At 38.7% G+C, this 12171-nt stretch overlaps 1 protein-coding gene across 1 annotated transcript in view; it reads left to right on the forward strand.

Moving 5' to 3' along the window:
- Nucleotides 1-5299, forward strand: part of THSD7B (thrombospondin type 1 domain containing 7B) — a 701170-nt gene extending 695871 nt beyond the window's left edge. The window contains exon 28 of the mRNA XM_007456952.1: nt 4108-5299. Within this exon, the coding sequence (XP_007457014.1) occupies nt 4108-4189 (82 nt within the window). The 3' untranslated portion in view covers nt 4190-5299. The remainder of the gene's footprint in view (nt 1-4107) is intronic.
- The last annotated feature ends 6872 nt before the right edge of the window (nt 5300-12171 follow it).

Below are 12171 nucleotides of genomic sequence, written 5' to 3' on the forward strand. Positions count from 1 at the left end.
CTTTCAATCTGTTTCTTTCCCTTGAGTAATCCTAAAAACTTTACACCTTTCACATTTTTTAGGGGCTCTTCATTTCCCAAGTAAGCTACAGACCTGGGTACAGACCTATTGATATCAAAACATTTACTGTTATATAGGAGCTGCCTAAAGAATCCAAATAGGTATTTTCATACCATCTATTAAATAGCTTGCAGAAGAGTTAGAGGATGACAGTTTTGGAGATTTTATATTTTCTCCCCCAAAATAAAAAGCTTAGGACAAGAGAGCTGCGCTAATAAGTATGCCAGTTGTTAGGTGTACACTTTAGATGAAGGCAATTTATGATAACACTTGGACATGTTTTTGAGAAAAATAGTCTTCTCAAGGACTGCTTCGTTCAGATATGACCTTTTGCACGTCTCCATTAGTATTTGGAGTTTTTGAAATAATATTACTGATGCCCAGCTCCCCTGGCAATAAAGACTCATGAGGTAATTTAGTGGGGATGACCACTGGGTGAGCTTGTAGGTAATCTAGACATAGTGCCTGGAAATTACTCAGAGAACTGCAGCTATTCTACCTTGCTCAGCACAACGCAGGAAAAGGGCTCTCAAATTTGAAGGTGGTGTCGCCACTTCCGAGGCTCGGCCCTCCTGCGTAGCTGCCTGTTAATGTCTTCTGGTCTGGGGATGGGTCCTTGTGGCTTGACTTCAAGAGTGCTGAGAAGTGCCAGCACTTGCCTGCCTGTTTACAGTGAGCTCACTTTTCTGGCTTAATGGGTTTATCCTTTGCTAAAATGCAAATGGTCATGGAAGAGGTGACTTTAAAACGTGTCCATCCATGGTCTCTTACAGCCGGGGCTGCATACTGGTTTTCTCCCTTGGGCCAACTCTGAAAGTGATGGTGGCTGTCAAGAGTGCTCTGTTTGTTAGGAAGAGTTATGAGGCTATTCCTGGACTCAGCAGTAAACAATAATGTGATGGATGGGAGACGTCCATCGCGGGTACAGGATGCCCGGGGGTGGTGGCGGCCCATGGGCCAGGCATTGGTGGCTCCTGATTTAGTATGAGTGAGGTGGTCACACCTTCCCCGATACCAGAGTTGAGGAGAGAAAGCGACTTACAAAACGGTTCCTAAATGAGTTGCCTAATAAAGGAAAGGGAAAAGGGACTTCAAAGGACAAGTCTCCCATTTGCTGCCTGTGTAGAGGGCAGCCTCCCACTCAGCTCTTCCTCTTAGGGCTCTTTTTAACCAGCCAGGAAGCTTTGTAAAGCCACAGCTCCCCAGCAAAATCACCACCTTATTTAGTGGTTGCTAACTTTTAAACTCTCTAAAAGTTCTCGGATCTCGCACATTCATAGATGTGACTTTAGTATCTGTCTATTGAGAGCTTACACAGTATGAAAAGATGCATATGAAATGAAGGCCTTCATCACAACCATCCCAACACACACCACGAGCCACAAAAATCCAAGACCTAGATACTGGGAGCCCCCTTTCTCTTCCTTTTTTTTTTTTTTTTTTTCCCCTAGAGGTGAGCACAATGTTCATAATAATTCCATACCTGCTATAAAAATCTGTCTCATATTTGAGCAGAATTTTCCAGGCACCATCCTAGAGGCTGGCCAACTTTATTATTGTCTCTTTTTATGGAATTTTTTTTTTTATTGAAGTATACTTAGTTTATAATGTTGTATTAGTTTCAAGTGTACAGCAAAGTGATTCAGTTATACACACACACACACATCAGTTCTTTTTCAGATTCTTTTCCATTATAGGTTATTACAAGAGGTCGAGAGTTACCTGTGCTATGCAGTAGGTCCTGGATGTTTACCTATTTCATACAGAGTAGTGTGTATATATTAATCCCACACTCCTAATTTATCTCTCATCCCCCCATCCCCTTTGGTAACCAAATATTATTGTCTCTGTAAAGATCCAGCCATCTCTATCCCTCCTCCCCACGCCCCAGGACTCAGCTTTCCCATTTCTCTGTCAAACAGCCCTTAGCAAATGCCAAATAGAACAAAATAATGCCATTTGCAGCAAATGGATGGACCTAGAGATTGTCTGATTTACTTCGCTCAGTATGACAGAGAAAGGCAAACATCATATGATATTGCTTATATGTGGAATCTAAAAAATGGTACAAATGAACTTATTTACAAAACAGAAATAGAGTCACAAATGTAGAAAACAAGCTTATGGCTACCAGGGGGGAAAGAGAGGGGGATAAATTGGGAGATTGGGAGTGGCATATATACACTACTATATATAAAATAGATAACTGAGAAGGAGCCTGGGCCTGGCAATATGACTAGAGACACTGGAATATACATATATTTAATATAGATAAAGTTGAATGTTATTTAGATAATTATGCAGTAACTGCTCTTGAGAAGCGGAACAGACCTGGGAAACGGGAAATCATAGGCCGAGGACGCCTCTACAGAGAATTTAAAGCATATTTCTTCCTCCCCTCTGCTGAGAGGCAGGTGTTTGCCTGCAGCCAGTGCCCAGCACTCGCCAAGTCATACACTGAGCACCTGCTACACACTGGGTGCTGGGTAGGGACACAGTAGGATCTCTGGTTCCTTGTAGCTGTAATTTACCTCTTTAGCATCTATAAATCGCTTCAAACATCAAAAAAAAAAAATTTCTCCTGAATTAGAACCTGAGTATTTTAACCTAGGAGATTCTCCCTACAACCATGTTATCAAACGTCTTTTTCTTTTGTGGTAAAATTCACATATCAAACAATTCTCTAATTTAACCATTAAGTGAAAGATGCCAGACCCAAAAGCCCACACATATAGTATGATTCCATATGAAATATCGAGAATAGGCAAATTTACAGAGGCAGAAAGTTGATATGTGGTTGCCAGGGACAGAGTAGAGAATGGAGAGAGACTGCTTAGTGGGACCAGTTTCCCTTTAGGGTGATGGTTATGCAACACTCTAACACAGTGTTCGAAATGCCAGCCAGTTGTACATACTGAAATGTTTGTTTTTAATTTACATTCACTCGAAGTATAAAAATTAATACATACAGACAAAAAGTTGTTTCCACCAAGTGCCTAATTAATGAATTGGATAGAGGGAGGATGCACTGAAGGGTTAAAGGCATTTGTCCTGTGTGTTTTAGATGCACTTACATTCCAGGCTGTGCCACTCACTCAGTGACTTTAACTTCTCTAGTCCTTCTCTGTCAAGTAGCAGTAATCCTAATGCCTCCCTCTCAGTGCTGTCCTGGCATTTATTGAGATACCTTCTGTAAATCCTCAGCACAGGGCTTGGCACTTGATGGCTCCCCTGCTGCTGAGGACAACCCGAAGCGAGCTGGGCTCTGAAGTTACAGCACAGCCAAGGCACTGAGGAGGGAAGGGAGACAGAATGGTGGGAGGCGGGGCACTGTGTGGCAAAATTCAAATTATAAATACTCATCAACTGAGATTCCCGCACACTGAGAATCAAAGAGCATGATACAGCATGTTTCACCCAGATCTGGGGCATCACTGTGTGATTTGGGAATGTAATTCAATCAAGTTCAGCTTCTCTCTCTGTGAGAAGGAATGGCAGCCCTACCTGATCTGGCAACGTGGTTGACCTCAAGGAGAACAGAGACCAGGGGAGAATAGCTTTGCCTGGTGCAGAACCAGTGAAATTTTCCTGACTGACAGGCTCTGGTGACTTGGCAGCTAGATGTCAGGATTCAGGCCAGAGCAGAAGTTGTGTTTACTTGAAAACAAGAGCAGGGTAAGGCGTGGGAGTCTGGCTGTTCTAGCTACTTATGATGTTAAACATCTGTGCTGTGGTGGTTGTAGTAGTTCAGGAATTAGTGAGCAACAGATGTTTGCATTACTGCATATAAACAAACAAAGGAAAGTAGCCTTTACCAAATTCATTGTTTCTGCTAAACCATTTTTAAGATTTTGAAAAAAAAACCCACAAAGGCTTCTCCTGGTTTAAGGGTCAGAGTACACCAATATTCCAAAAAGGAACCCACCAGTCCAGAGAAATCCATCTTTTGTCTAACCACTTGAATTTCTGTACCTCACAATTGTGTCTGGCACGTGAAACAGAGCTCTGTGAACTTTCTTTATCTCAGGAATTCTTTTCCCTTTACAGCAAGAAGCCAAAACCACATCAAAGCACACCTCCCCAACAGAAGCCTCTGACCTTAGCCTACGATGGAGACTTAGACATGTAACCTGAAAAAGAAATCCAAATGTAGACATCAACTGCCTTAACTGCTTTCTCTTTTGTAGCTCTCAGAATTCTCAGTTTTTTGAGGAATCTCATGATGCGTTATACGAGGCAGGATACAAATATTGTGAAAGTAATACTGACTCAACTTCATTTGGACACGGAGTCAAGGATTATTTTGTCTGCCATTTTGCTTTCAAGTTGTTTGTGGGTGTGTTTAATTCTTTGATTTCCCCAAGGGACCTGAAAACCCTTCTCTCCCTGCTTGGAAATGGGAAGAAGAAAACATGATGGAATTCCCACAGACTCGAGTATAAACTTTATCCTTAGCAGCATGATGACAATCTGGAGGAAAGTCCAACCAAGGCATTTACTGTAAATGATGAGTCGCCTGACACTGCATTGTTATGCACTATGTTAGTGCAAATCCTTATTCTTCCCATACTTCAACACTGAGTTTTCTAGAGCTTACATTGGTTCAAAGACTTTCAAATTGGATTGCCTATTTTCATGAACATAGAGAGAATGGGTTACCATTTCAGAAATTCTCTGAGTTTTTACCTTTACAAATTGTATTTTGTTTTGTAGCCAGGGGGATGATGGTACTTCATGGGTTGCATCTATCGAAAACAAATGGAATGTGTGTAATTGCTGGACTAGATGAAAGCTAGGTGGTTTTGAATGAAATGTGTATTGAATGTTAGGGTGTACAAATGAAGTAATATTGGAGAAAGAGGTAAATTATTTCATTACTAAAACTGTGTTTGAACAAAAACTTACTTAGCCATGTAGATATAGCACTAACCATGCACAGTTGTAATTCAGTTTAATGATGAAAAACGCTGCTTTTGTAATTTCAATTTTCTTAATGAATATTTATAAATTCTTTTTTTGAATTTAGTTATCTGACCTCATTTAATTTATATCGAACGCTGATCCTGTTTGCAGCAAGTCTTGCTTTTATAAGGTTTCAATAATATCTAAAACAACACATGAAAAAGCTGAAACCATTTTATGAAGATCAATGTTTGTAACTGTAGATGTTGAAAAGTAAGACGGTGCCATCTTGTGGTATTGACTTGTATTTATAACAAATAAAGTGCTCAAGAGACTGAAATGTTAACTGCTGCAGACTTCTTATTCCCTACTGAAGAGCCCATGCTTTGATGAAAACAGCTTTAATAACAGACTCCCTGTGTCACTGTTTTAGAGGTTGACAGCTGAAATCACTGACAGAGAAAAGGACTCTTACCCCACATTCCCAGCACTAATGGTTATGCTATGAAATGGAGCCAAGCATGATTACACAGAGTAGCTTTGAAGGAATATTTAAAGCTTAGCTACTAACATTAGAACAAACCGCTGTAATAATAATGCAAACACTGACACGTAAATGAACTGAGAGGCCCGAGAAAATGGAACTGTTTGTTAGAAATGTGATACGATGAGCAAGATAGATGATGTTTTTATTTATACTAGGACTTTTGTTAACCATTTTAACACTAATTGATTTTCTTCAGTGGCACCATGGTTTTAAATGAAAAAAGTACATGAAAAGAGAATAGCTTATGTCAATACTGTGGTTGAGGAAACAGCTCCTAGAATTGTCCTTTCATTAGTTCACTTTAGCTAAAGCTTCAGTAGTCTTCATGGTAGTTCAAGAGATCCTGCTTCGGAGATGGAATCCTAGCTGCGCCCTTTACTGCCTGTATGAGCCTATGCAAGGATGACAAATTGTCTCTGCCTCAGTTGTTTGACTCACAAAGTGAGATAATGAAATCATTTTCCTCCTAAGGTAGACATTAACAATAAATGTAAAAGGGGGTTCTGGTTCAAGATGGCGACACAGAAGAATTCTGAACTCACCGCCTCCCACAGACATGCCAAATCTACAGCTACCTATGGAACAGTCCTCCAAAAGAAATCCAGAAACTAGCCGAGTGACTCCTCCTACACATCAGGCACACAAGAAAAACCCCACATCGAAATGGGTGGGAGAGGCTGAGACACATTCTCTCCGTAAGCCCCACCCCTGGTTCAGTGACCCTCATCAGGAGACACAATCCCCAGCTTTTCTCTGAGAAGTAAAAGGTTTGAACCCCACATTTGACACCCCAGTTTTTAAGACCTGCACCTGAGAGACAGGCGTTCAAAACATCTAGCTGTGAAAACCAACAGGGCTTGGGACCACAAGACCCACAAGGCCATAGTGAGCAAAGAAACTTCTTAAAAAGCTTGCATGGACTCATTGTGGGCACCTTCCAGGGCCTAACACAGAGGCACCCAACTGAAAAGTGTCCAGAATTTCTGTGAAAGATGCCTCTTTGCATATCTTAAAGCTTTGGCCTGAAGGGCAGGCCTCTAATTTAATCCACATCTAGGGGCTAACTGAAATACTCTCCAAAGGCCATGGAGGCTGGTGGGAACAATCTTGGAGCTCTCCTTCTGTCTTACCCCAGGTCCCCAGCATCTCCTGGAAGGGAGCTTGTTCAAACATCCAGTGCCCTAGTTTTTACAGCTGCCACCCAGGCATCTGGGCATCCTGAACATATAACTCTGGTAGCCAGTGGGGCTTACATTAGCCCACATATTATTAGTCCTACAGGGCTATAAGAGAAACATTTCTTAATCAGCTTTCCCCCCAAACAGGGCACAGCAAGGTGGCAGCAGGCGGAAATGCCCAGTCATTCCATGAAAGGGGACTATTAGCTTTTCTTTATAGCTGTCATCTGAGGCACAGGCATACATTTAGGAGCCAACTGCAATCCTCTCTGGAAACCAGAAAGGCTGGTGAGTGCTATCTTTGGGCTGTCTCTCTACCTCACCCCAGGTCACTGGTATCTCCAAAAAGGAGCTTGTGCACATGTCTGGCACTCCAGCTTTTGTGGCTGCTGCCTAGAGGACACATCCTTTGAGCCTGGCTCTGGCCAGTGCAGTCTGTGTTCATGGGCTCAACATGATGATGGCAAACAAACAGTTCTTAACTGTCTGTTACCCCAGGGCTAGGTGCAGAAGGGACAGACAGAAATGTCCATCTCCAAGTCTTTTTCTGGAAAAAGTATATCTGCAGAGTTTAAAAGCTGCTGCCTGAGGACCCAGCATCCATTCAGCCTGAATCTAGGTGTTGTTACCAGAAATCCTCTCATTTGGAACACTGACGAGTCTTGGCAAACCCTCAACTACTGGTAGCCACTAAGAACAAAGGAGGCTAATTGGACAATCAAAGAGGTTTGAGAGAGAACCAAGAAAGGTCAGGGTTGAATGCAAAGGTTCATGTCCTACAAAAAGCCACTTTTTCAAGACTGGGAGAGATGGCTGTTTTATCTACTCCATAAAAACCAGCAGAGAGAGTCAAAGGAAATGAAAAAAACAGAGCAATGTGTTCCAAATGAAAGAACAAGAAAACCCCTCAGAAAAGACCTTAATGAAATGGGAGATAAATTATTTACCTGATAAAGAGTTCAAAATAATCATCATAAAGATGCTTATCAAGGTCAAGAGAATGCATGAACAAACTGAGAGTTCCAACAAGAGACAGAAAATATAAGACCATATAAACAGAAGTCACAGAGCTGATGAATATAATAACTGCACTAGAAAATAGACTAAAGGAGTTCAACAATGGATGAGATGAAGTGGAAGAATAGATCAGCAAAGTTGAAGACAAGACAAATTTTTTCAATCAGAGCAGCAAAAAGAAAAATAATGAAAAAGAGTGAAGACAGCCTAAGGGACTTACAAGACAAAATTAAGTGGAGCAAGATTTTCATTATAGGATTTCCAAAAGAAGAGATGGAGAAAAGGGCAGAAAACTTATTTAAATAAATAATGGCTGAAAACTTCCCTAACCTGAGGAAGGAAACAGATGTGTAGATTCAGGAAGTCCAGAGTGTTCCAAAAAAGATGAACACAGAGAGACCCAAACCAGGACACATTATATTTAAATTTTCAAAAGTTAAAGACAAGGAAGAATCTTAAAAGCAACACAAGAAAAACAATTCATTACATACAGGAACCCCATAAGAATATCAGCAATTTTCAGCAGAAACTTTGCAGGCCAGAAGGGAGTGGCATGATATATTCAAAGTACTGAAAGAGAAAAACTGCCAAGAAAGAATACTCTACCCAGCAAAGTTGTTCTTCAGAATTAAAAGAAAGATAAAGGATTTCCAGACAAGCAAAAGCTTGTCTGGAAGCAAAAAGCCACGAGGCAGGCCTTACAAGAAATGTTAAGGAAATTTCTTAAGCTGAAACAAAAGGACATTAATTAGTAACGGGAAAGTGTATGCAAATGTAAATCTTACTGGTAGAGGCAAATACATAGTAAAAGTGAGAATAATCTAATAATCTAATGTGGTAAAGTTGGTGACTTAATCACTTAAAAAGGTAGTATGAAGGTTAAAAGACAAGAGTAGTAAAAATATAACAGTTTGTTAATGGATATGCAAGATAAAAAGGATGTAAATTGTGAATTCAAAAACATAAGATGTGGGAGGAGGAGTAAATATGTAGAGCTCTAGAATGTGTTCAAACTGATGATATATGAACTAAAATAGATTGTTATAAATATAAGTTGTTATATGTAAGCCTCATGCTAACCACAGAGCAAAAACCAACAGCAGATATACTAAAGAGAAAGAAATTTAAGCATACCACTAGAGAAATCATCCAATCACAAGGAAACAGAGCAAGAGTAGAAGAAAGAAATGAATTAGAAAACAGCCAGAAAACAATTAACAAAATAGCAATAAGTCTATATCTATCAAAAATTACATTAATGTCTATGGACTAAATTCTCCAGTCAAAAGACAGAGTGGCTATATGGATTTTTTTTTTTAAACCTGTCTATATGCTGCCTATGAGAGACTCACTTCAAATGTTAGGACACACAGACTAAAAGTGAAAAGATATTCCATGGAAATGAAAACCAAAGGAGATCTAGGGTAGCTTTAGTTATATTAGACAAAATAGACTTTAAGCAAAGAACTCTAATAAGAGACAAAGAAGGTCATTGTACAATAATAAAGATGTCAATTCAACAAGAGGATACATTTGTAAATATTTATGCACCCACCATAGGAGCACATAAATATATAAAGCAAATATTAAAGACCCAAAGTAAGAAATCAAGAAGAATACAATAACAGTAGGGGGACTTTAATACCCCTCTTACATCAATATATAGGTCATCCAAATAGAAAATCAATACAGAAGCATTGGCCTTATGAGACACATGAGAGCAGATGAACATCACAGGCATATAAAGAACATTCCATCCAAAAGCAACAGAATATACATTCTTCTCAAGCACACAAGGAACATTCTCCTGGATAAATCAGATATTAGGCCACAAAATAAATCTTAATAAATTTAAATAGATTGAAATCATATCAGGTGTCTTTGACAGAAACCAATTATAGAGAAAACTGGAAAAGTCACAAATATGTGGAAATTAAACAACATGATACTGAATAACCAAAGGGTCAAAGAAGAAATTGAAAGAGATCAAAAAGTATCTTGAGGGCTTCCCTGGTGGTGCAGTGGTTGAGAGTCCACCTGCCGATGCAGGGGATGCGGGTTCGTGCCCTGATCCAGGAGGATCCCACATGCCGCAGAGCGGCTGGGCCCATGAGCCATGGCTGCTGAGCCTGCGCGTCCGGAGCCTATGCTCCACAACGGGAGAGGCCACAACAGTGAGAGGCCCGCGTACCACAAAAAAATAAATAAATAAAGTATCTTGAGACAAATGAAAATGGAAATACAATGTATCAAACTTATGGGATTCAGCAAAAGCAGTTCTAAGAGGGAAGTTCATAGCAATAAACACCCAGATTAGTAAACAAGAAAGAGCTCAAACAACCTAAATTTCCACCTCAAGGAAACAGAAAAGAGGATCAAATAAAGCTCAAAGTTAGTCAAAGGAAGGAAATAATAAAGGTCAGAATGGAATTAAATGGAGTCTTAAAAGACAACAGTTAACAGAAAATATGAACAGATCAATTACTAGTAAGGAGATTGAATCAATAATCAAAATCCTCCCAACATACTAAATCCCAGGACCAAATGGCTTCATCTGGGGAATTATATCAAAAATTTAAAGAACTGATGCCAATCCTTCTCAAATTCTTCCAAAAAATAGAAAAGGAGAAGAAACTTCTAAACTCATTTGATGAGGCAGGACTAGCCTGGTACTAAACCAAGAACACTGCAAAAAAAGAAAATTACAGGTAAATATCCCTGATTAATGGCGATGCAAAAATCCTCAATAAAATATTAGCAAGCTGAATTTTCAAATACATTAAAATGGATAATACACCATGATCAAGTGGATTTATCCAATGGATGCAAGGTTGGTTCAACATCCATAATCAATCAATGTGATATACCACATTATCAAAACAAAGGATAAAAATACATATGATCATCTCAATAGAAGCAGAAAAAGCATTTGGCAAAATTCAACCTCCATTTATGATAAAATCTCTCAAAAAACTGGGTATAGAGGATTGTACCTCAACATAATATAGACATATTTGAGAAGGCCACAGCTAACATCTTACTTAACATTAAAAACTGAAAGCTTCTCCTCTATGATCAGGAACAGACAAGGATGTCTACTCTGGCCACTTTTATTCAACATAGTATTGGAAGTCCTAGCAAGAGAAATTAAGGGGGGAAAAAAAGCCATCCAAATTGGAAAGGAAGAAATAAAAATTCACTATTTACAGATGACATGATATTATATATAGAAAACCCTAAAGACTATACCAAAAAACTGTTAGAATAAATTAATTTAGAGAATGCAGTATGAATATATTTTAAAAATTGGTTGTGTTTCCATACCCTAATAACAAACTATCAGAAAGAGACATTAAGAAAATAATCCAATTTTCAATTGCAAAAAAATAAAATAAAATACCTAGTAATAAATTTAAACAAGGAAGTGAAAGATATTTACACTGAATAACGTGACACTGATGAAAGAAACTGAAGACAAGAAAAATAAATGCAAAAATATTCCATGCTCATGGATTGGAAGAATGAATACTGTTAGACTGTGCATACTACCTAAAGAAATATACAGACTCAGTGCAATTCCCATCAAAATTCCAATGGCATTTTTCACAGAAATAGAACAACAATCCTAAAATTTTTATGCAATGATAAAAGACCTCAAATAGCCAAAGGAATATTGAGAAAGGACAATGAAGCTGATGACATCATACTTTCTGATTTCAAACTATATTACAAAGCTTTAGTAATCAAAAAAGTATGGTATTGGTATGGAATAGACATATACATCAACAGAAACGAATAGAGAATGCAGAAATAACCCACACATATATGGGCAACTAACTGATTATGAAGGAGCCAAAAATATACAGTGGGGAAAAGGATAGTCTCTTCAAATAAATGGTTCTGGGAAAACTGGACAGCCACATACAAAAGATTTAAATTGAAACCCTATTTTATATCATACACAAAAATTAACTCAAATTGGACTAAAGACTTGGACACAGACCTGAAACAATAAGACTCCTAGGAGAAAATAAAGGTGATAAGCTTCTTGACATTGCTCTTGGTGATAGTTTTGGATCTCACATCAAAAGCAAAGGCAACAAAGCAAAAAATAAACAAGTGGAACTGTATCAAATTACAAAGCTTCTGCACAGCAAAGGAAACCATCAACAAAATGAAAAAGCAATCTCCCAAACGGGAGAAAATATTTGCAAATCATATAACTGATAAGGAATTAATATCTAAAATATTTAAGGAATTCATACAACCCAATGGCAAAAATCCAAACAATTCTATTAAAAAATGTGGAGAGGATCTGAAATTTTTTTTTCCAAAGAAGACATACAGGTACGTGAAAAGTGCTCAATATCACTAATCAACAGGGAAATGCAAATCAAAATCACAATGACATATCACCTCACACCTATTAGAATGGCTTTTATTCAAAAACAAGAAATAGCAAGTGTT

This window comes from Lipotes vexillifer, unplaced genomic scaffold (genome assembly GCF_000442215.2).
Source record: "Lipotes vexillifer unplaced genomic scaffold, Lipotes_vexillifer_v1.1 scaffold1211, whole genome shotgun sequence".
Lineage (NCBI taxonomy): Eukaryota > Metazoa > Chordata > Mammalia > Artiodactyla > Lipotidae > Lipotes > Lipotes vexillifer.